Source organism: Marmota monax, unplaced genomic scaffold (assembly GCF_021218885.2).
Source record: "Marmota monax isolate L192 unplaced genomic scaffold, Marmota_monax_Labrador192_F-V1.1 WCK01_AAM20220418_F8-fsc01461, whole genome shotgun sequence".
NCBI lineage: Eukaryota > Metazoa > Chordata > Mammalia > Rodentia > Sciuridae > Marmota > Marmota monax.
The window spans coordinates 1-23,252 of NW_026694589.1; the positions used below are offsets into that span (position 1 = coordinate 1).

The 23,252-nt window shown below is 36.6% G+C and overlaps 1 protein-coding gene across 1 annotated transcript in view; it reads right to left on the reverse strand.

Moving 5' to 3' along the window:
- Positions 1 to 2,203: 2,203 nt before the first annotated feature.
- The window catches only part of LOC124077234 (broad substrate specificity ATP-binding cassette transporter ABCG2-like), a 35,130-nt gene continuing 14,081 nt past the window's right edge, over positions 2,204 to 23,252 (reverse strand). Inside the window, exons 5-10 of the mRNA XM_046421458.2 lie at positions 19,093 to 19,175; positions 13,398 to 13,487; positions 11,691 to 11,815; positions 10,428 to 10,582; positions 8,095 to 8,184; positions 2,204 to 4,832 (exon numbers count right to left, since the gene is read on the reverse strand). Coding sequence (XP_046277414.2) covers positions 4,821 to 4,832; positions 8,095 to 8,184; positions 10,428 to 10,582; positions 11,691 to 11,815; positions 13,398 to 13,487; positions 19,093 to 19,175 — 555 coding nt within the window. The 3' untranslated portion in view covers positions 2,204 to 4,820. The remainder of the gene's footprint in view (positions 4,833 to 8,094; positions 8,185 to 10,427; positions 10,583 to 11,690; positions 11,816 to 13,397; positions 13,488 to 19,092; positions 19,176 to 23,252) is intronic.

Here is a 23,252-nt window from a genome sequence, read left to right on the forward strand (position 1 = left end):
CAAAAAATTAGACCAATGCAGATTAATAAAGTTATCTAAGACAGTGCTTTGCCTCAAAAGTAGAACATGCTCACTCACATAATTTTTTAACACAGATGTCAACACTTCATAGTTACTTGGTGGCATGACTTTTCATTTCACTCTTTCTTTCTTATAAAAGTAGGAAGTGAAAAGCAAGCTAGATCCAGGATGGCACAGGAAGTGTTTGAGTGAATTATTGCATACCAAGATAAAGATATTATCTTTTAACTCATTCATATTTAACACTTTATAGATATGTATAGACTACCTACAAGGAATATGAATATATTAACTGTAGAACTCAATCAAATGATGATTATAAATTGTTTTAACAATTATTTCTTTAAAAGCTTTTTGAGTCTTTTGATTTGGTACAAATTAACACTTTTAACACTTTTGATCTGAGTTACTTAAGATAGTTTTAAAGGTTTTGTCTTTTCATATCGTGTTAACATTTGTGAATTCATTTAGTCCACTGAAAAGTATTAAATTAAGTCAACTTAACTTAGGCAACTGGGGTTTTTCATCTAACACTAACATTTCATGCTTTCCTTAAGAGTCATATTAAGAAAACTAAATTATTTCTGTTTTAGTCAGCTTTTTTGAAGCTGCAACTAAAAGTTTATTTGGTGGCTCATGATTTTAGAGGTCTCAGTCCATGGGCACCCGGCTCATTCTTCAGGTATCCAGGTGAGGCAAAAGAGCATTGCAGAAGAATGTGGCAGAGGGAGATGGGTCACAAGATGATCAGAAGGCAGAGACAAACTCCACTTGCCAGATTTTATATATATATATATATATATATATATATATATATTTATATATATATATTTATACACACACACACAATACCCGAAAGGCACGCCCGCCATGACCCACCTCCTCCAGCTACTCCCTTCCTACATTCAGTTACCACTCAGTTAATCCCTCTCAGGGGATTCATTCACTGATTGGGTTCACCCACATGGAACTGCCCACCAAAGCTGCAACCAAAAGTGGAGATGTACATAGAAGATGTGACAGCACCAACAGCACCCAAATCAGCCCAGCCCTCATACCACACAGATCCAATTATGGCCACTGTAAATCCACCATATGGAAAGCTTGAGGGAGAGGCCAGTTGTAATTTCTAGAAAACACAGTACAGGAGGTTCAGACATTCAGTGGAACTTGCTGGTCCCATTGCTGTTTGTGCTCATGATCACAATTTTTTCTTTCTCTCTTCCACATCCTTTCTAGAACTTTCTAATTCTTGGCCATTACTTCAGCTGTAATCTAAGCTGTTTTCTTGGAACAGATGTCCACACCTTCACTACTGAGGCCTCAGAGACATTATTACAGAGAAACATTGAGTTACTTCTCTGAATTCTCCACCCATTATGTAGAGGGCTAGTAATCCTGCCCTTCACTGTCACAGGGATGACCACTATTATAACGCCTTTCCTTGCTGCTGTGACACCACTGTGGAAATCCCAAAGTGACAAAGGGGCAGCTACTTTCAGATTTTGTGGAACCTTTCCTGTATTGCCATGTGCCCCTGTCTACCTACTCTTCAGGATTAAAGATGTCTATACAGCAGATCCTAAAGGTGCCTAGACCTAAAGCATAAATTCTGCAAATGAGTTCATGGAAATGATGTTGAAAGAGGCTGGTAATTGCTTGGCTTATGGACCTGTTTCCCACTTTTTGGAAACAGAACCTATGGATTTAATGTCAGTTTCTGTAAGCTTACACAAAGGGTGAGATAGTAAATATTTTTGGTTTTACAAATGATCATGGTCTTTCTTTCAATGACTTTGCTGTCGAAGAGCAAAAACAGCCATAACCAATACAAAAATATAACTCCATGAGGACCTATATCTTAATGCAGTGGTCCCCAAAGACATCAGGGATAATGACTCAGTTATTGCATGTCATCATTTTGCCACCAATTTGCTGACTGGTATGGTCTCCTGGAAGGGCAGGACCATACTAAAATATTAATTGCCCTCAGTCAATCAACCTTGGTGCTAGCCCAGGCTCTTGTAGGATCCATTGACAGCCTCCATCTCTGCCCCCTTGACAGCTCTTTTCTAAAGCCTATTGGAATCAGAAAAGACATCTCAAAAATCAGTATTACTACTTGTCAAAAGGATATAAGTGCAAGGAATTTTAATAAATTTCAAATCTTAGGTGCATGAAGATGACTTCAAAAACAGAGAAAGTGTTATATTTATTACCTCTTTAACACCTTTCTACATTACCCACATTTTCTTCCCTTCTTCCCTCCCTCCTCAACACACTGAGGAACATTTCATAGCAGCAGTCTTCTTGAAGTCTTGATTGGCATCCAAAGAAGAGTAACTGGGGAATAAACATCAACTGACATTTCATTTATTCCTGCATGATAGATCAGTTCCCGTCCTTTATAGATTACTTCTGACATGCAAGGAAATAAGAACAAATTACACAAGCATACATATGTGTTCTTACAGAAATTTCTATCAACTAACATTTTATTTTTTAACCTAAGAAAAATAATATCACACTTTTTAAATGTTCCTCAATTTAGAAGTTTGATAAGATGGTAATTTTTATTTTGTGTTTGTTGACTCAATAAAAAGTATATAAAAAGGAAATTATAATGGAAAGAATAAATAAAATATGGAACAATTAAATGTCTAATAAATCCCAAAGAAGATATTGTTAATTTGAGCTATTTTTTAACCTGGCAGATATATGTTGTGTATAAATATGCATATATATTTCTCTCTGTGTGATGATGTATATATGTAGGTAACTGTAAGCACAGATACAGAAAAATTTGACCAAAAGTAGAAAAAATTATTTGACATTGACATTTCCATAAAACTTGGTAAAACAGATATTATTTGATGCATTAATCAAATGTCATAAAAAGCAGTATTCTTTAAAGTGTAAAGATAAACATCTAAAGTCAGCTCCTTAGACTGACATTGCAGCAACATGGAAAAGCACCCAATGATGGGTCAGTTATATTCCTAGAGAACCAAAGTAACAGGCATCTACATTGGTGAGTCCCTAGATCTTTTCATTCCTGTATTTTCTTCTGCAAGAGGGATCTAGACACAATGTGATACCCAAAATTTGATCCTAGAACAATAAATGAACATTAGTAAAAAAAAAAAAGGGGGGGGGATTTGTAACAATTGTGCAATTTGAACACAAAGATGTCCCAATGTTAATTTCTGATCTTTGACTGGTGGAGCTTGAAATATAAAAAGTTAAAATTAAATGAATCTTGGCTAAGAGCACATGGCAGATTTCCACACTCTCTTTGCAGCTTTTCTGTAAATATAAGCTATTTAAACATTTAAAAGCTTTTTAAAAATGGAAGAGGGAATTAAGCATGTAACTTTCCACAAAAAATACAAACCTGAGCTGCAGTGATGTTCTGATAATAGCAACAGAGAGGAATATACTTAAATCATTTCAAAAGCAACCCATAGAGAGAGGAGGAAGAATCAGAGATTAGGAAGGTGCATGCAGGACTCTCCTGTCAGGTCACATTCTACTTCTTGGCCTGGACTGGTGGCTGCACATGTGTCATCATTTTATGGTAACTCACTGAATTGTATTTTTTTGTTGTTGTTACACTGCCCTTCAACAAAAGAGAAGTTCTTAAACACAGTCACAGTACTGGTAAATAGTTCTCTATTACAGGTAAAGAATGAAATGAGTATACATAAATAAATTAAATCTGCAAGCATTGAATGGGATCTTGTGTAGGCAAAGATACCCAAGTTATTAAACCACAAGCATAACATTTTCAGAGCTGAGAGAGCATTAGAAATGGCCAAATTCAGCCCTGACAAGTTCTCCATGGAGGCGGCTCTCCAGGTGCTCCTTCAGTGGGAAAGGCAGGACCTGACATCTGTGTCTTAGCAAAGCCCTCAGAGATTCTGATGTAGCCAGATTATATACCACTGAGACATGCAAGGAGGCAAAGTGAAATTTCAGAGGCAGAATGTCCCAGAAATGGCACAAGAGCCATAACCCCTGACCCTGGCCCTCAACTCCACCTGCAGCCCAAGACCCCAGCTAAGACTCCTGAACTCTTACAATTCCATTAGCATTGTAAGTTCCACCAATCTAAATTATCTTATTTAAGACATGTTTTTTTTTTTTTATCATCACGGATCTGTTTCACCCTAGAAATATCATTATGTTTTCAAAGTAATTAAGTTTCATACTTTTAATACAACAGTTACACAAGTTATTTATTTAATGGGATCATATTTAATGGTAGAGTCACAGAATATCAAAACCGGAGGGCTACTAGCCAGCCTACTCATTTTGTACATGAGGAACCTAATGCCAGAGATAAGAGAAAGTTGTCATGAGTTTCTAGAGATCAATTCTCCTTTTTCAGGTCAATAAATTAGCCTGGATTTCTTCCCAACACTTATTGTCTGAGGGAGATAAAGTAATATGCACTAAGAAATACCATCAGATTTTGGCTTTGGTTTTTGGATATATAATTCAGTTTGTTGTTGTTTTGTGATCTTTTCTATTGAAGATGATTGTTGCTGATCAGCAGTGTGATGGAACTGAATAGAAGACAATAAAAAAATCATTAACTACTGACAGCCAATCCAGGTACTTTTTAAATGTGAAATTAATTCATAGTAAATGGAAGTAAAATTTAAGAATTTCTTTTAAGGTATAACATTCTTAGGTAGGCAATTATGAGAAAGATAATCATCAGAATGGACAGAGCTACATGATTCATCCACAAGCTCCAAGGTGAGATATCCATGTCCTGCATTAACAAGAATTCTTCACCAGAACATCTGAAATGAAACAGAAAATATAACTTTATTCCTGGCATCTGTGAAATTTTGGTCAATTTATTTGCTTTTCTTTAAAGAAACCTATGGATTAACAATATCTTCAAAATTATCACTTCACATACAATAGCTATCAGTCATTGTTACTTGATGCTATGCTAAATAACTTGCATATAATTTCTTACTTATCCCTAAAATGTTCCAAAGGGGTATAGATATCATATTCATTTAAGAGGAGGGGAAGAAGGCTTAATTAACTTAGCCAAGTTTACAATCATATTATAAACCAAATTTCTAGTGTAAGTAGAAACCAGATTCATTTGTTTCCAAGTATATAATGCTACCCTCTTCAAAAACCAGAAATAGGCCAGGTGCAATGGCACAAATCTGTAATCCCAGCAGCTCCGAAGCTGAGTCAGGAGGATGGGGAGTTCAAAGCCAGCCTCAGCAACTTAGTAAGGCCCTAAGCAACTAAGTGATTCCCTGTCTCTAAATAAAGTATAAAAGGGCTGGGCCTGTGGTTCAGTGGTTAGTTGCCTCTGGGTTCAATCCATGGTGCCAAAAAAAAAAAAAAGCACAAATAATTATCAACTGATCTTTCACTGACTGCTGATGGGGACAACTTGCTCACCCATGAGATAGCCATCCTGAAAAAAAATGGCTAAAAATTCTAAAACCAGAAGGGAGCAAGGGCTTGTGGGCAGAGTCAAGTCTGTCAGTTGTCAGTCTAACACTGTGATGACCATCACAGATACTCAGCTACAGGATGTTACCTGCAGGCACAGAAAAAAGACTCAGACCTTAAGAACCAGCTGAAGCAGGGCAGGATGGAGCATTCCTGCCACATAGAAAAGTACCTGATACTAAAACACATGATGCAGCCACAGTTGTTGCCTGCTGCCATTTTTGTGCATGTTGGCATTTAGCAGTTCCTAAAATAGCCATGCCCTCATTCTGCCTAGAGGAGAGATTCCTCCTTCCTCTTGTGAGGATAGCTCTTTGTGAATAGTTAGGCTGTGGTGGCTCCTACTTATCTGTTCCCCTGTTTCCAACCACTGCATCCTGCCTAGCAGCCTGATGGTGACTCTGTGTTACAAAGACACCACAGCCAGATCAAACCAAGGTCAAGGGGGCCCAGTAGAGAAAACTCTATTCATAGAGGTTTTACCTGTCAGTAATTCAAAATAGGAACTTGTCTGATTATTACAAATTATTCTATGTTATTTGAACATTCAAAAGGGATTCAGGACATCAGCATTCTCTTTTCTCTCATTAATAGGCACCTGGCCTATTAGCAGCAATAATAGAAAAGTAAAATATTAAAATATAAAACAAGGTCTTTTAATTTTTTAAACCTCTGCATTTCTTTTTTAAGGACATGATGCAGAAATAATATTTACTTCTCAATTGGCTGAAATATGTGTTTCTTTCATTGAAAAACATAGCCACTGTGAGAGAATATTCCATTTCAAAACACATACACACACAAATATATATACACACACACAGGCACACACTCACACATGCACTACATGGCCTTGGATTTTATGTGTCTTCCAATGGCCTGAGCAAAATGAAGGGCCAAAATCTTGGGGGACCATGTTCACTTCATGTATACTATGGCTGCCCTGAAACTTCTTACTAACATGAGCTCAGCTGACATGTAGCACAGAACCCATACACTGAGAGATTAAAACCTTTGCTAAACTGTCAGAACAACCCATTTTCAACTTAAATGGCCTGAAAATTGAGAACTCAAAATTACCCAAAACTCAACTGTAAATTAAAAAGTCAACATGATCTTTTGAAAGGGCCCAAACATTTCTCCACAATAAGTACAATTTTCACTGTACTTATAGCATGTTCATATTGATTAGTGCACAATGACTCAATTTATGAGGGAGAAAATATAGGCTCAGAATGTTTGTTGACCTTGAAAGTTTTCATACCAGCTATAAGCCCAGGGAACTTGCTGTATCTCATTACAGTATTATGTAAACCCCTGATGACACTGGACACAAACTCACATTACATAGTCAGGACACTTATTGCTGGTTGTTGTATTGAGTTCTGGACAGAAGTTTCCTCCCCAAAACTCATTATGCTGCAAAGCCTTTGTGACACAAAGAATAAGACATGATGATTTTAAATTTCAAAAACTTTCCAAAGAATTATCACAATGAAATCCTCAAACTTAATCTTTACTAGTCTTTTTTATTTCTGCTTTTTAGTTATATATGACAGTAGAATGTATTTTGATATATTATAAATACATGGAGTATAACTTATTCTAATTAGCATCCTATTCTTGTGGTTATACATGATGCAGAGTTACACTGGTCATGTACTCAAATACAAGGCTAGGGAAGTTATGTCCAATTAATTCTATTGTCCTTCCTATCCCCTCTCCCTCTCTTCTCTTAGCTTCCCTTTGTCTAATCCAATGGACTACTATTCTTCCCCTCCCCACTCTCCTTTGTGGGTTAGCATCCACATATCAGACAGAACATTCAGCTTTTGGTTTGGGGGGGTTGGCTTATTGAGCTAAACATGATATTTAAAAGACAAACCAAGCTTCATATTTACAATCTGTCATGGCAAAGTGATTAAAGTTATGAATCAAGAGGTCCAGAGTTGGGATGATGTTTTCAATTAACCAAGAAGAAAGACCTCTTGTTAGATGACCCCATAGCCCCTTCCATCTTCTCTCCCTGTGACCTCTACAGCTTTATAAGTAAAACGATTCATTGTTGGTCATTGAAAACTGAAGACTTATTTTAATGACACTTCTTCTTTTCAATAAAAACACTTACAATGAATGATAGGTGGTAGAATCTTGGTTATACTGTATTAAGACACTGTTTTCTTTGGAGTTGGTTAGCTTGCTAGAGCCAATAGGGCTGAGTGTTACATAACCTTTGTTCCTCTTATAATTTCCCTTTCAACATGATCTACTATTCTGGTCTCCCATCTTCTCATTTCCTTATTGAATGCAAACAATGTTTCACATCATTATTTCTGCTTTACTATGAGATTTATTCTCCCCACCCTTCCTCACCCTCAAAAAACAGGATGATAGAAGGAAACTACAGATGATGCCCTGACCTTGTGCTAATGAAGGCTATTAGGAAATCCTCATTCACTGCTCCTGAAAGGACATTCCTGGGTGGGAGGTGTCCACAGGTCATAGCAGGGAAGGCTGGGTTTTATTTTCACTGTTCCCATCTTGGAGAAACACTCACAGGTGTAGATAAGGACAGCTTACCATAAAGCCATAATATGGAATGCTGAAGTACTGAAGCCAGGGAAACTGAGATCTTCTGGTTCCAAAATACAAAGACACACCTGAAAGAATCTACAGAGAAAAAAGTATGAATTAGAAGAGTCCAGAGATTTCAGGAAAAATTGTTCAGAAGATGCCTTTTGAGATCTCTAGAAACTTCTCCACATTACTGCTAGGAAGAACTCTTGAAATCCTTTGCACTTATTCTAAACATTAACCTTCCTTTACATGTGTAAACCTCTGCCTGGCAAAGGACGTTCATGGTTTTAAGTTAATAAAAATATACTAACATCTATATTATATATTTCATTTATTTGAAAGATCCTTATTGTCAATACTTTGTACTTAACTTCCTCTGTACCAGTACACAATGGAAGATTAAGAAGTATACTTTTCTCTTGGTATGCAAGGGAGATCAACTCCAGGACACATGCATACAGATACCCAAATCTGCAGATACTCAAGGCCCTTTATTTCACAATAGCATAGTATTTGTGTGTAATTCCAAGTAAATCCTTCATATTTAAATGTATATATATCCTTTGATTTTAAATTAGCTCCATATTTCTTATAATACCTAGTAGCATAGAAATGCTATGTATGTATTTTATACCATAGATATATAACTTATACACACTAAATAGTTTAGAGAATAATGAATAAAAAAAGAAAAATTATGCAGACACAGTACTTGTTTTGTAAATTTTGTTTGTAGTCAATTGCATCTTATAATCCATAAAGTATGTATTTGAAGGGCTGACTGTACTCTATATTCTAATTATATCTCTACCATGTGTTACCTCTAAAAATCTTAGAAATCTAGAAACATATACAGAACATTCCTGAGCAACACATATCCCTCTCTACTTCCATATATCAATAAGTGTTGTTATTTACAAAGTTTGCATGTTGTATCCATGATGTTAATAATAATTTGGGCTTCAGAATTGCAGGTTTCAGGTTACCCAAAGCCTAGAACTGATAAACAGCAGAATGCAGTGTAGTACAGCAGAATACATAGTGAATCTTTTCATTTAAGGCTATAAAAAAGCAGCAGTGTAATGCTGACTCAGGAAGGAATGCTGGAGATGAACTAGAGGGACTGCTAAGGAATCCACATTATACTTGTCCTAACTTGTACAGGGTATGTTGGGATATGCATGGCAATGATAGTGTTGGTGTACCTGCGTATATCAGAATTGACCTAACAAGTGCCTGATACATAACATGGCAATCCTGAGTGAAATGCAATTTCATGACTAGCTTTTAAAATTCTACATGGAAACCTTTAAATAAAAAAAATCAATCAAGTATCAAATAAAACAAAACATTTTATTTTATTGAAGTACATTTTTGTTACAGTAGATGATATAAAAACAAGACATCACTTTTTTAATGATATTCATATTCATATTCATCTCCAAATTCAGAAACAGAAGAACTCAACTTTGGCAATAGTATGTGCTAAGCTATGCTGGAATGGTTAAACCCAAATGAACCCCAATATTATTGGATAACTATAACTCAATAATAAACAATTCTTAATAAGAATATGTGCTCCATAAATGTCATTGAAAGACATCTTTTCCTTCTGTAGGTTGAGCATGTCTGCATCACTGACATAGTAGTGGAGGGAATGTGATAATTTGTTCTGTTTATCTGTTGATTCATCTAAGTGAGGGCAAGATTTAGGAGCATGATAGATTAAGCAACTTTTTTTAAAAGCATAAAACAGAAATATATTAATGTAAGAGATTCTCAGTAACCCACACAACAGGTGACCTAATACTATGGACTTTAGAATTTTCCAATAAATTTTAAAACGTTTTCAAAATGCAAGAGGCATCTGGCTAGACCCCCCTAATACACTTCTCAGGGAGCTTGACTTTCACCTTGGAGAGTAGTGAATCCAACCAAACCACCTCTGCTGCTTACACAGCTGGCAGTTCTCTAACACCAGCATGAAAGGCAGGCAGAGAGCTATGTTTTTTGTGAGGGAATCAGCCAATTTTTCTGGGTTTTGAAGTCCCAACCTATGAAGGTTTTATATGTCACCAAGAAGTCCCTTTTAAAAGCTCATTAGTAAGTACATGGGGCCAAAGTTAAGTAACTACATTAGAAACTGGCAAAAAAGACTGGATAAGAGGAAGAAGAAAAGTTGCACATTCTCTAATGTAAACTGTATTTTAATATATAACCTCCTTGAAGCATCAGAGACCCATCCCACAATTCTCAAAGCTGGTTTTACATGACAGAAGGTGAAGGGACAAACAAGGGGAAAAATTCTGTCCCAGAGAAGCACAGTTCACACTCACCAGCATAAATGTAAAATAGGTGTCCACAACATTTCCTTGTATAGAGACTTTGCTATAACCTGCTGCTAGAGCCAGGGTCATGGAAATGGATGAAAAACCAAAGATAAGGAGGGTAAAGGTCATGACAAAGAAAGTCTCCGTCCGTGGCTTTGATCCTTAAAGAAAAGAATGGATGAGTCCAGCTGGTGTAGCTCCCTGTGTATTTATAAATATTTATTGTGCAAATATCAGGATAATATTAAGCAAACAGTAAGAGAACAAAAATAATCATCCTCTGTCCTAACACCCTGGGTCACCAATTTCATTATTTCCCTCCATATAACTGAGAGGGGGTATCACTAAGTACTCATAGACAAATTGCCACATGACTCTGTGATTGCGAATAGGGCTGCTAAGTTCTTAAAGTAGTTTATAATTATCATGAGCTAATGCTTTGTGTCATATGATCTGAAGATTTGGGAACAACTGAAAAAACACTGATAGGAGTTCAGGGCTCCAGATTCCATGAATAATTCTTATCACATACATATATTTCTAAAATGGAAAGTTTAAGCTCTATCAATGATTCAAACTCTATAGTGGGTTGTTAAAGAAACTTTTGTTGTGTGTGAATGTATGTGTTTGTGTGTGTGTTTGTATGTGTGTATCAGTGAAAATTATGGAAACGATAACTCAATGAGTCTAGGGTAAACCCAGAGTATAATTCACAAATGATATTGTCCATTTCATCAAACAAGTAATTTCATTAAATCAATAAACCCCGAAGTCATCATCTTTATCTAATTAGAAAAGTAAAGATGAAGAGAATATAAGTGTATAATGATTTCTTATCTCTCTATATATGTCTCTACAGATATTAGAGGTAACACTTCCTATTGATATTTTATCTCTATATTGAAATATATACAGAGAGAGAAAAAAAAAACGTAGAAAAAGGCAATAAATATCCTGGCTCCTCTAGCACAGTTTCAAATAATTTTATAAATTTGGACCATATTTGTGTAAAACACACAGCATCTGTATAGTTTTATAAATGGTGATAGGTAAATTACCATTTTATAAGTAGTTTTAATAGTTCAGTTGGGAAAAGTCTAGAAAAGAGTGTCCGCATTAACCAGCTATTTATAAAGTACTCAATAGACACATGCTTTCTCCCTATAGATTGCTTTGCCATTTGGGGAACAAAATTCATGTTTGCAAACAGAAGTTAACTTCTCCACATATCCAAAAGTAAAGACACATTCTCTTTGTCGTGTTACTTACCGGCCATAAAGTATAGTGTATAAATAAATATAAAACTTGTCAATATCATCTCGAGTAGTAAATCAAGCAAAAGACTTCCAAAGAAATAAGATGACACTCTGTAATACCCACTGATGGACTCATGTCTATAGAATAAAAACATACACCACACAGGCCAGGTTAGTTTAAAAAGGCACAGCCCAGATAAGATGCTGTTCAGACTCCTGCTGCCACCAGGTCTAACCCTGCAGCTGCCCACAAGCTCTGTGCTCATCCCCTCATGTCCTTCCCCATCGCAGGTGCATCCTCTCTGGGACATCAGCCCCATCCTGTGGACCTCTCTCATGGCAGCACCCTTCCTGCTTCCATCCCCTTTGGCCCCACATCACCCCTCCAGGAACACAGAGTCTGCATTTCCTCACTCTCCTCGGAGCCTCTGCTTTTCCTCTGAGGCTAGCTCACTGGAAAGGGCTAATATCAGTGGTAATAGAGGCTTGGTAAAAGAGGCTTTTCTGGCTTGGCTTGGCACTCGGTGCATGCCTGTAATCCCAGAGGCCCTTGAGGCTGAGACAGGAGGATTGCAAGTTTAAAGCCATCCTCAGCAAAAGAGAGGTGCTAAGCAACTCAGTGAGACTCTGTCTCTAAATAAAACACAAAATGGGCATGGGGAGGTGGCTCAGTGGTCAAAAGCCTTTGAATTCAATCCCCAGTACCCCTCCCCTCCAAAAAAGAAGCTTTTCTTCTTCCCACAAGTGAACTTGTTATACTCATGACAAAGAGAGTCTTCATCCATAGCTTTGATCCTTAAAGAAAAGAAGGGATGAGTACAGCTGGTGTAGCTCCCTGTGTACTTGTGAATATTAATTGTGCCAATATCAGTATAATATTAAGCAAACAATAAAAGAACAAAAGAATCATCCTCTATCCAACATAGATGAAGATCCCAAAACCTCTTTTCAAATCTATTCTCATGTTGAAGCAAGAAAATGATCATGCCTTTCAACAAGATACCCTTGTCAGATACCAAACCTTAATCTTTGCTATTCCTAATGCCTCTCTTTCCAAATTCCAAACTCTTTCACCACTGCCTTCATTCCTTCCCTCTGCAGTGATCCCACTCCGGGCATGTAGGCATGGGCAAATCTCCTCCATCTTTGCAAACTACAATGAACAAAACCATCCTGCCCTTTCCTGTAAGGCTGCCCTCTGGCTCTCTCCATTCTTTGATCCACTCAGGGCTGTGCTTGGCCACATACTTTGTAAACTTCATATCCCATCTCCAATTTGATACTTAACACTTAAATATCTATCAAACTCCTGAATTTTCCTAGAGAGGGGCTTTATGACCTATTACTTTTTCAAAACCAAAGACAATTCTCAATCCTTTTATTCCTCACTTTCTCTGCAAAATTGGGACTTGCTGACCACACCTAAACCTTGATATTTTTTTTCCCTTAGTAGCAGACCTCATGTGCTCTTGGTTTTCCACTCCATTGAAGACTGCTTTTTCTCAAATAATATTGGTAAACTATATATACTTCAAAAGCTTGTGTTGTACAGATAGACACAATTTAAATATGACAATTTTAAACATAAGATATGGGAAAGAAATGAGAAGAAAATAAATTTTCCAGTTATCCCCATTATGAAATCCTTGGCCCAATTCTGGATGTGACCAGTTTGCCCACCAGGCTGCAATGCCCCTTCCCTGAACACAGTCCAACTCACACAAACCGCTTCTTCTGGATCATGAAGAGATCCACTGCCACTGTTCTTCTGCAACACAGGTAGACCATCAGGAAGAAGAGCATCAGTGCTCTGTCAAGAGAAAATGGGAATAAAAGCAGCTCAGTCAAATCAGAGCTCTTAGGTTGGTTTCTTCCCTCAGAACTCCTTCCAGAAGTAATGTAAAATCAAAGACATTTAAAAAGTGGAACTTTTTCATTTAAACAGATAGGAAAGCATCACCCCATCAGGGCTCTCCCTGAGTGTCCTCAGAGGTGCCCTGGTTACTCCACACTATAGTACATATTGAAATTTCTGTGTGGACTGCTGTGCACTGACTTGTATTCACTAAAATTCATATGATAAAGAAATAACCTCCAATGCAATAGTACTGAGAGGTACATTTTTAAATTTTATTTATTTATTTATTTTGTAAGGAAATGACAGTGGAATGCATTACAATTCATATTACACATATAGACCACAATTTTTCATACCTCTGGTTGTATATAAAGTATGTTCAGACTAACCCGTATCTTCATACATGTACTTTGGATAATGATGTCCATCACATTCACCATCATTTCTAACCCTATGTCCCCTCCCTTCTCCTCCCACCCCTCTGCCCTATCTAGAGTTCATCTATTCCTCCCATTCTCCCATCCCTACCCCACTATGAGTCAGTTACCTTATGTCAGAGAAAACACTTGGCACTTGTTTTTTTGAGATTGGTAACTTAAGTAATGAGGTTTAGGCAAGGTCATGAGAGTGGAGCCCCCTTGATGGGACCAGTGCCCTGGTAAGAGCAAGAAACCCCAGAAACTCTATGCCATGAGAGATGCAGGGTGATGGCGCCATCTATAGGAAGAGCAGGACCCTCACAGGAGCCTACTGCTGGAAGGGAGCTCTGAACCCAAACTCCCAGACTCTACAACTGAAACAAAACAAAGTTTTGTCCTGTAAGTCCCCCAGTCTGGTGCATTGCTATGACAGCCTGTGCTAACACTTAGGTTATAAAATACTTTCACCTTGAATTTAACTCACAAAAATCCTGAGTATCATTCCTAATGTATGAAGAGAAACTTTAAGTTAAATAGAGCTGCAAAGGGTTAAGGTATTCAATTCAATTTGGTTTTGAAGTGAAGAAACAAAAGAGTAAAGGCATGTGGAAAGAAAATGCCAGAACTACACAAGACCACCAGAAAGCCTGGACACCATCCTTGATTTGGAACAACTACTTTCCTATGGGGTTTCCAAAGTGATAAAAAAAAATCAAACTGATGTTTATTCATAATAAAAATCAATTTGATCACCTGTGTGAAGACTATTAATATGTATATCAGTAAAATAATTGAGGGTTAGCAAGAAAAGTGTTCGGCTAGTTTATATTTCAAGTGAAATAAGTTTATATTTCAAGTGAAATAAGGAGTTTGTCAACATCCTTAAAACACCGGCTTGCCTGCCTAATCAGACACCTAAACTGATATTACTATAAACATGTAAAGAAAGGATATATGTACATCATTTAAATTACTTAAAAACAAGAGAAAGTTTTTCAAATGTAAACACAATTGAACAATTCCAACTACCTTAAAGAGTTTATAGAAAACTTTTTATTCATGCACATGAGAAGGTTTATTTGAAACCTATACATAATCACGCTTTCCCAGCTTATATCCATGTTATAAAAACAGCTATCCTCCCTACAAGCAGTAAGTACACTTTACTTCATTCAGATGTGGGTGTGAATGTGTACTTTCAATTTAAATAAACACTCTATATCACCTCAAATCACCCACTTAAGTCCATCCTTTTCCACAACAGCCTCTCATCAACAGAAAATTATGGTGCAGCCTGGCTTCTCTAGACAGATATTTATCACATCTAAGAAATGAAGAAGTAAGAGTGCAGGCTCTTTTAAATATGAAAGTTCATCAATAATTAAAAAGAATGGAAAATAGTCAGGTCCAAGAATCAAACAGCCAAATAAGTATTAGTACATAGTAAACCTAATATCAAGCTGAAGGTCCATGGGAAAACAATGGGATAGAAGAAAAATTCAATTAAATTTTTTTCTCACATTTAACAATACAGTAATATTCATAAATCCTTTCTAAGACAGAAGATGATTTACTTCATAATAAACAGGTTTTTATCATGAAAAAAGTTTAATGCACTCAATGCTTTTTAAGGTGGCAATTCACGTGCCATGTATAAATAGAGATCAGATTTTTTTTTAATTTTTTATTGTTGGTAGAGATCAGATTTATTTTTATTTATAAATTGACAAACTATATTCATACATTTGTAGGGCACAAAGTAAAGTTATCCTTCAAGAATTCAATGCTAGTTGGGTATGATGGCTCATACCTGTATTCTCAGGCACTCAGGAGGCTGCATCAGGAGGATCACAAGTTCAAAGCCAACCTCAGCTATTTAGGGAGGCCCAAATCAACTTAATGAGACTCTGTCTCAAAAAATTAAAAGGACTGAGAAAAAAACGTCCCTAGAGAGTAAAATGTCAAAGAATAATAAAATGAGTCTATTATGGAGATCCATTACTTTTAAAGTTAATATACTTTAATTTTCATCATTTTTATGGTGAGAACATTTGGAGTTTATGCTCAGCAATTTTGAATTCTACACTATTATTTACTGCATTCACTACCCTGTTCAATGTATCTCAATAGAAAGAATATCCTATTCTTCCTGCCTTCTTGAGATTTGTACCTTTGACCTTCACATACTCCATTCTGGCATACACCATTCTACTCTTGTCTTTAAAAGACTAAAAGTGTCAGAATTTACATATAAGCAAAAATATGTGGCTTTTGTCTTTCTCAGTCTGGATCACTTTATTTAGCATAACATTCTCAAGTCTATGGTGTCACAAATGGTAAAATTCCTTTTCCTGTGGCTGAACAGCATTCCCTGGGGCATTCACCCATTTTCCTTATCTGTTTGTTAGCTGACAGATACTTAGATTGATGTCCAAATTGACTGTTGTGCACAGGGCTACAATGAACACGGGAGCGCAGATCCCTCTTCAACTAATTGACTTCAAATATTTTGTGTGAACACCCTGAAGTGGGATTAATAGATCCAATTTAAAAAAAAAAAAACACCATCATTTTCCTAATTTGTTTAGCTGTCAAAACAACACATTAAGGCTATAAAGTCAAAGTGCTTCACACTCTACACAGGATTCAAACCCAGTTCCTCAGTTACATAGGTAAGAGGAATTGCTAAGACACCACTTGATTCCAAGAACAGTACTAAACCACTTGCTTTCACAGCAATGTCAAATGAAGGAAGGATATTCCTGCCCAAAGAAAGTTCTAACTACTTGGTTCCAGAGAAGAAGCTGAGACATCATTTTCTTACCCAAACAGTCATCACTAATCACCTGGTCATCCAAAGCAGAGGTAGATGAACCACACACACAGAGGCTACTCTCACAGAGTCCAAATATTCTTAAAAAAGTAGCTAATGATAGTCAAAAATGCAAATTAAAATAAGGTTAGTGTCCAATTTCTCCAGAAAACATCTGAAGAAATGACTACACTCATGTATTTCTCTGACGTTTTTGACCAAAAGCTGTGGTGGTCAGCTTTTCATTTCTTTCAAACTGCAGTTGATGACAGATTCCTCAACACAGTCTTCTTGCTGCACAGTATACATGTTTCATGGCCTCAAAACCCTGTGATTCTGCTGAGCTTTGTTAAGAAACAGCATGTACATAGGGCACAGACACTAACGGTTGTAAAAAAAAAAAAATTCAGAGATCTCTTCCTGAAGAAGGTAAAAAAGTGACTTAACTCTGGAAAACAGCTGTAATAGTCATCTTTTTGTAAGAAAACACCATCTACTTCAACAAATAGGAAAATCCACTTTAATAAACAAATTTAAATAAAGAATTTTTTATGGTTATTTTTCATTCAAAAACAATTTGCCTGTATCCAGAGTTCACTTCAGGCTTTTGGTATGCATCTTGCTGCTCAAACACAGGAGGCTTAATTAAAAACTGACATGTCTTCCTTTTCTTTTCCTTAGTCTTTTCCTTTCCTCCTTCCCTACCTGTGGGGATCAAGATTAACACTGTTTCTCCCCCAGGACGGTTGTCATGTCCTTCAATTCTTGGGTCCAATTCCCAGTACAAAAACAAAAACAAAAACAAAACAAAACAACAAACAAAACACCATCTCATTATTTGGATCAAGATCAGCATCTGGGACAAAGACCAAGCTCCACCATTATCAACAGTAAAATGGGGATGAGACCACCCACTCCTCTGGCCCTTGGGAGTTAACATTAGCCATAGCTGTCAAGCATGAAGCTCAGTGCCTAGTGAGAAGTGCTTCTGTATATATGAATTGTGATGAGAACCATGAATTCTGGAATGTTGAGAATCTATGTTTAGAACATGAGCCAGCTGTTTAAAATAACACCTAGGAATAAGAGTTTTAAGGGCACATTATGACTGAAACTAGAAAGGAGCACAACACTAATGTAAGTGCTTTCCATGCAGAGTTAGGGACAACTGACTCCCATCCATACATCTTACACTCCCAAATCATACAAACACCAAAATTGAGGAAACTGTCTCACAAACCACCAAAGAAAACAGAGCAAAAGTATATTTCAAAATCAAAAACATCTCAGCATAAAAGGCATTATGAACTGAGTGCAAAAAACCCCACAAAATGGAATAAAATGTTTGTAAATCATATATCTGAAAATGAATGAATAACCCATAACTATAAAGAATTCCAACCATCATCAACAACAAAACACCCCAAAACCAAAGAATGCAACTTAAAAATTGGCAAAGGACTAAAAACAAACATCTCTCCAAAGATCATGTAGATCACTGTTATTTGAAAACAAAGTAAGTTTTTGTGAGAATGAGAAGATATTGTAACTTTATGTGTTGCTGTTAAGAATGTAAAATGCAGTAGGAGAGGCTTTGGCAGGTATTCAAAAAATTACCACATGACCCAGCAATTCCACTGCTGGGTATCTGCCCCAAATGACTGTTGAAAGAAAGATTCAGACAAGTGTGTGCCCACCCATAGCAACATGACTACAATAGCTCAAAGGTGTAAGCAACCCTGATTTTCAGCAATGGATGAGTGGATAAATAAAATGTAGTTTCTACATATACATTATTTGGCTTTAAAAAAAGAATATAACACATGCTACAACTGGAAGAAACTTAAGGACTTTATGCTGAGGAAAATAAGGCAGTCATGAAAAGACAAGTACTGTATGACTTCACATTGATAAGTTTCCTAGAATGGCCACATTCAGAGACAGAAAGTTGCCGATGGTTGCAGAGGTGGCAATAGTGAGTATGGGTAGTTACTCTAAGGTGGGTTGAAGATTGCATCTGAGAAGATAAAGAAAAGGCAGTTGGATGGTGTTGACAGGTGACAACATAAATGGACGTTTTGGCACTAAACTGTGCACTTCAAAATGGTTAGGATATGTCCGTGATGTGTAATTTACACACATACATACATATGTGAAACCGAAAATTAACTCTTCCATTCACATTTCAATACACTATCTGATCCTACCCCATAATAAAACAGCAATGTTTACCCTGTATTGTCAATAATTCAAATTCGGAATGGATTTTCATTAGTTTCATCAAAGTAAGAGCATTTTCACAAAATTGAGATTCAAATTTACTTACCTATTTCGGATTTCAGTACAATCATCTCTCAGCAAAAGGATAATGGTGCCTGTAACCAGTCCCAAAACCAATGTGACAATTATCTTTTCAAAGAGAAAAATGAAAATTAGAAAGAAAAAATTTCAATTACAGGTAAAACTTTTTATTACCTAATCAAATCTCTCCACTGAAATACACACTTTAAATGGATTGGCCAGAGTAACTGGGGAATTATCAGACAGTGGTTATTATTAGAACATTTTCTAAATTAAATTGAGAATGTCAGGATTCTGTGTTTTGGGCACTGACAGGACAAGAGAACAGATGACCTGATGAGATAAGTTTCTTCCAGTGTCTACCAATTTCTGTGCACAAATACCATACAGGGTATCTGTGTGAGGAAGGCATATGAGGAAGATGTTTTGGGAACAAAATAAGAATGCTGACTTAAACTGAATTTTCAACTTTCATGCCAGTGAATGTGCACAGCTTTAAACTTCAAGAGATTCAAATTAAAACAAGATGACTCACTAATTGTGAGAAATAAAGGAAATTTCAGGGCTGTGGATGTAGCTAAGCAATAGACTGCTTGCCTACCATGTGCTAGACCTGGGGTTTGATCCCCATCACTGCAAAGCACAGAAATACATAAAATTTTAATGCCACATCCAAATTCTAAGAATGGAATTTTGAATGATAAGGAAGAAGTGGAATGCACCTAGCTAACATGTGGGGAATCCCCACCTGCACAGGAAAAGTGCATTGTCACTGTCTCCAAAGTACTTGGCCAGATGGGGTTACCCAAATCCTCCCATTACCATCTCCGCTCATATTTCTTGTCTTTCTTTCCCAGCCAATGAGGCTTACAGATAACTTGACACACCTGAGCTGCCAATTCTTTGCCTTTCCCACCCATCTTCACCTACTCAGACTATATACCTCCCAGAGAAAATGGAACAATATTACATTTCCTCTTAGAATAAAAACTCTCTTAAAGGTGCTTCAGTTGGCAAAAGATTAGGGTTACATTAGAACATATTTTATATAAGGAATTCTTATAATTATATGTGAGTTAAATATAATAATACAGGAGATAGGAATGTAAAGAAAACTAAATACCTACCAGTTATCTTGCAATAATCAAAGTTTTAAAAAAAAATCTCAATATTACAACAGTATCAAGCCATGAACTAATTTGTAATGGATACTTGGCAAAAATGCAGGCAACATGCAAAGAAAGGAACAATGAATTGTAAAGAATAATTTGTAAAAACCAGAGTCTGGAAAAATTAGTGAAATGTTTCACCTATGAAATGTCCTTTGCTAATAATACAGAAATTTGGGGTAGGGGGTAGGAATCCATTCCCCTGCTATATCCCTCAAGACCCTCAGAATCTGTTCTTTGTTGCAACTAATCAAGTTTCCAAAATCTATGCTAATGGCTCTACCACCATGCAGCATGCACATCTATGCAAGAGTCTATGCTTTTCCATTGTATAACTGTCAATATATTCAGACTTCAAATTAGACACTCTGTATCCTTCATTTCTCTTGTATTCACACTTCATTTCTTTCACTGACTGAATATTATCACTTGGATATTCCTTAGTTATTTTTAGCCAATTTTCAAATATGTTGACAAAATGATGAATCCATGATAATGCCATGCTTTTATGAAGTTCACATGTATTATATCTTCTTGCATGAAGAAAAACAAAGCCATTGAGTAAACTGAACATTTCACAACAGTGTAGATGAACCTAACTATGAGCTTTTTGTATATGTACAAATGGTCTCTGTTCAAAACAGATCAAGATGAGATATTCTTCAACTATGTCATTCTCCCTTTTTCCAGAAGTATTTAAAGAACACATCTCAAGGTATGGATTGATGGATGTTTGTAGCTTTCACTAAAAAAATTAAAAATTGAATGCATAATATTTAGCAAGAAGAGTGAAGCCGGTGGTATTACTATTCCAGACCTTAAACTATACTACAGAACAATAATAACAAAAACAGCATGGTATTGGCACCAAAACAGACAGGTAGACCAATGGTATAGAAGAGAGGACATAGAGACAAATCCACATAATTATAGCTATCTCATATTAGACAAAGGTGCCAAAAACATATATTGGAGAAAAGATAGCCTCTTCAACAAATGGTGCTGGGAAAACTGAAACTCCACATGTAACACAATGAAATTAAACCCTTATCTCTCACCATGCAAAAAACTCAACTCAAAGTGGATCAAGGACCTAGGAATTAAACCAGAGACCTTGTGTCTAATGGAAGAAAAAACAGGCCACATCTTCATTATGTTGTATTAGGCCCCAACTTTCTTAATAAGACTCCTATAGCGCAAGAATTAAAACCAAGAATCAATAAATGGGATGCATTCAAGCTAAAAAACTTCTTCTCAGAAAAAGAAACAATCAGTGAGGTGAATAGAGAGCCTACAGAATCGGAGCAAATCTTTACCACAAGCACATCAGATAGAACACTAACTCTAGGATATATAAAGCACTCAAAAACCTTAACACCAAAAAAATAAATAAATAATCCAATCAATAAATGAGCCAAGGACCTGAACAGACACTTCTCAAAAGAGGATATACAATCAATCAACAAATATATGAAAAAATATTCATCATCACTAGCAATTAGAAAAATGCAAATCAAAACTATTCTAAGATTTCCACTCACTCCAGTCGGAATGGCAGCTATTAAGAATACAAACAACAGTAAGTCTTGGTGAGGATGTGGGGAAAAAGGCACACTCATACATTGGGACCACAAATTTATGCAGCCAATATGGAAAGCAGTATAGAGACTCCTTGGAAAACTTGGAATGGAACCACCAGTTGACCCAGCTATTCCACTCTTCCGTTTATACCCGAAGGACCTAGAAACGGCATACTACAGGGACATAGCCACTCAATGTTTATAGCAGCATAATTCATAATAGCTAAATTGTGGAGCCAACCCAGATACCCTTCAGTAGATGAATGGATAGGGAAACTTTGGTATATATATACAGTGGAACATTATTCAGCACTAAAAGAGAATAAAATCATGGCATTTGCAGGTAAATGGATGGAGTCAGAGAATATAATGCTAAGTGAAGTAAGCCAATCCCCAAAACCCAAAAGCCCAATGTATCCTTTGATATGAGGATGCTGTCTCATAATGGCAATGGGGGTCAGAGCATGGGAGGAATGGAGGAACTTTAGATAGGGAAAAGGGGCAGGAGAGGAAGGGAGGGGGTTTGGGGGTAGGAAAGATGGTGAAATGAGTTAGACATCATTACCCTAAGTACATGTATGAAGACAGAATGGTGTGAAAATATTTGAGTACAACCAGAGACTTTAAAAATTGTCTTCTATATGTGTAATATGAAATGAACTGCATTCTGGTATCATATATAACAAATTGGAATAAATAAATAATTTAATAAAAAATTGAATGCATAGTCAAATATTTAGTATGCAAATATAGACAATTAATCTCAGAGAGATCAATGAGAATGTTGTCAAAGTAGACTTAAATGAACAATAAACCTTTTTTTTTTTCCAAATAATCCATTCATTCCTATACCTTCCCAACATATCTGGTTAAATGTCAAGTCTGAATCATGTCAACAAATAACTAGTTTACAACAAAATACAAAAATCAGGCAATAAATTAAGGAATGTCACTAAGAAAGCATTAGTTTTGATTTGAATTTTTCTAATTGCTAGCGATAATGAACATTTTTTTCATATATTTGTTGATTGATTGTATATCTTCTACATTTAAATAACTCCATTTCACAAAACTTACAAAAATAAAAATCATACAAGATTAAGGACTCGATGTTAGAGCCAGGCATGGTGGCACATGTGGAAAGCCATTCTTGTACGTGATTGGGTACCTCCCAGATTGGGTGTGAGGAGCTCTGTCCGTGTGGGGGTGTGACTGACCACTGACCCTGAGGCCAATCACTGACCCTGACCTTGGAATGCTGCCCCCTAGACCTTCATTGGATGGAATTTTCCCCTGAATTTCTTGTTCCCCAATAAAAGGCCACTCCCTGGTGTGATCTCTCTCTCTCTCTCTCTCTCCTGCTAGCCCTGAGTAAGCCTTGCTGACCTGCCGGGTGGTTCGAGGTATGAGCCAGAGAGGTGAGAGCCGTCTGGGAC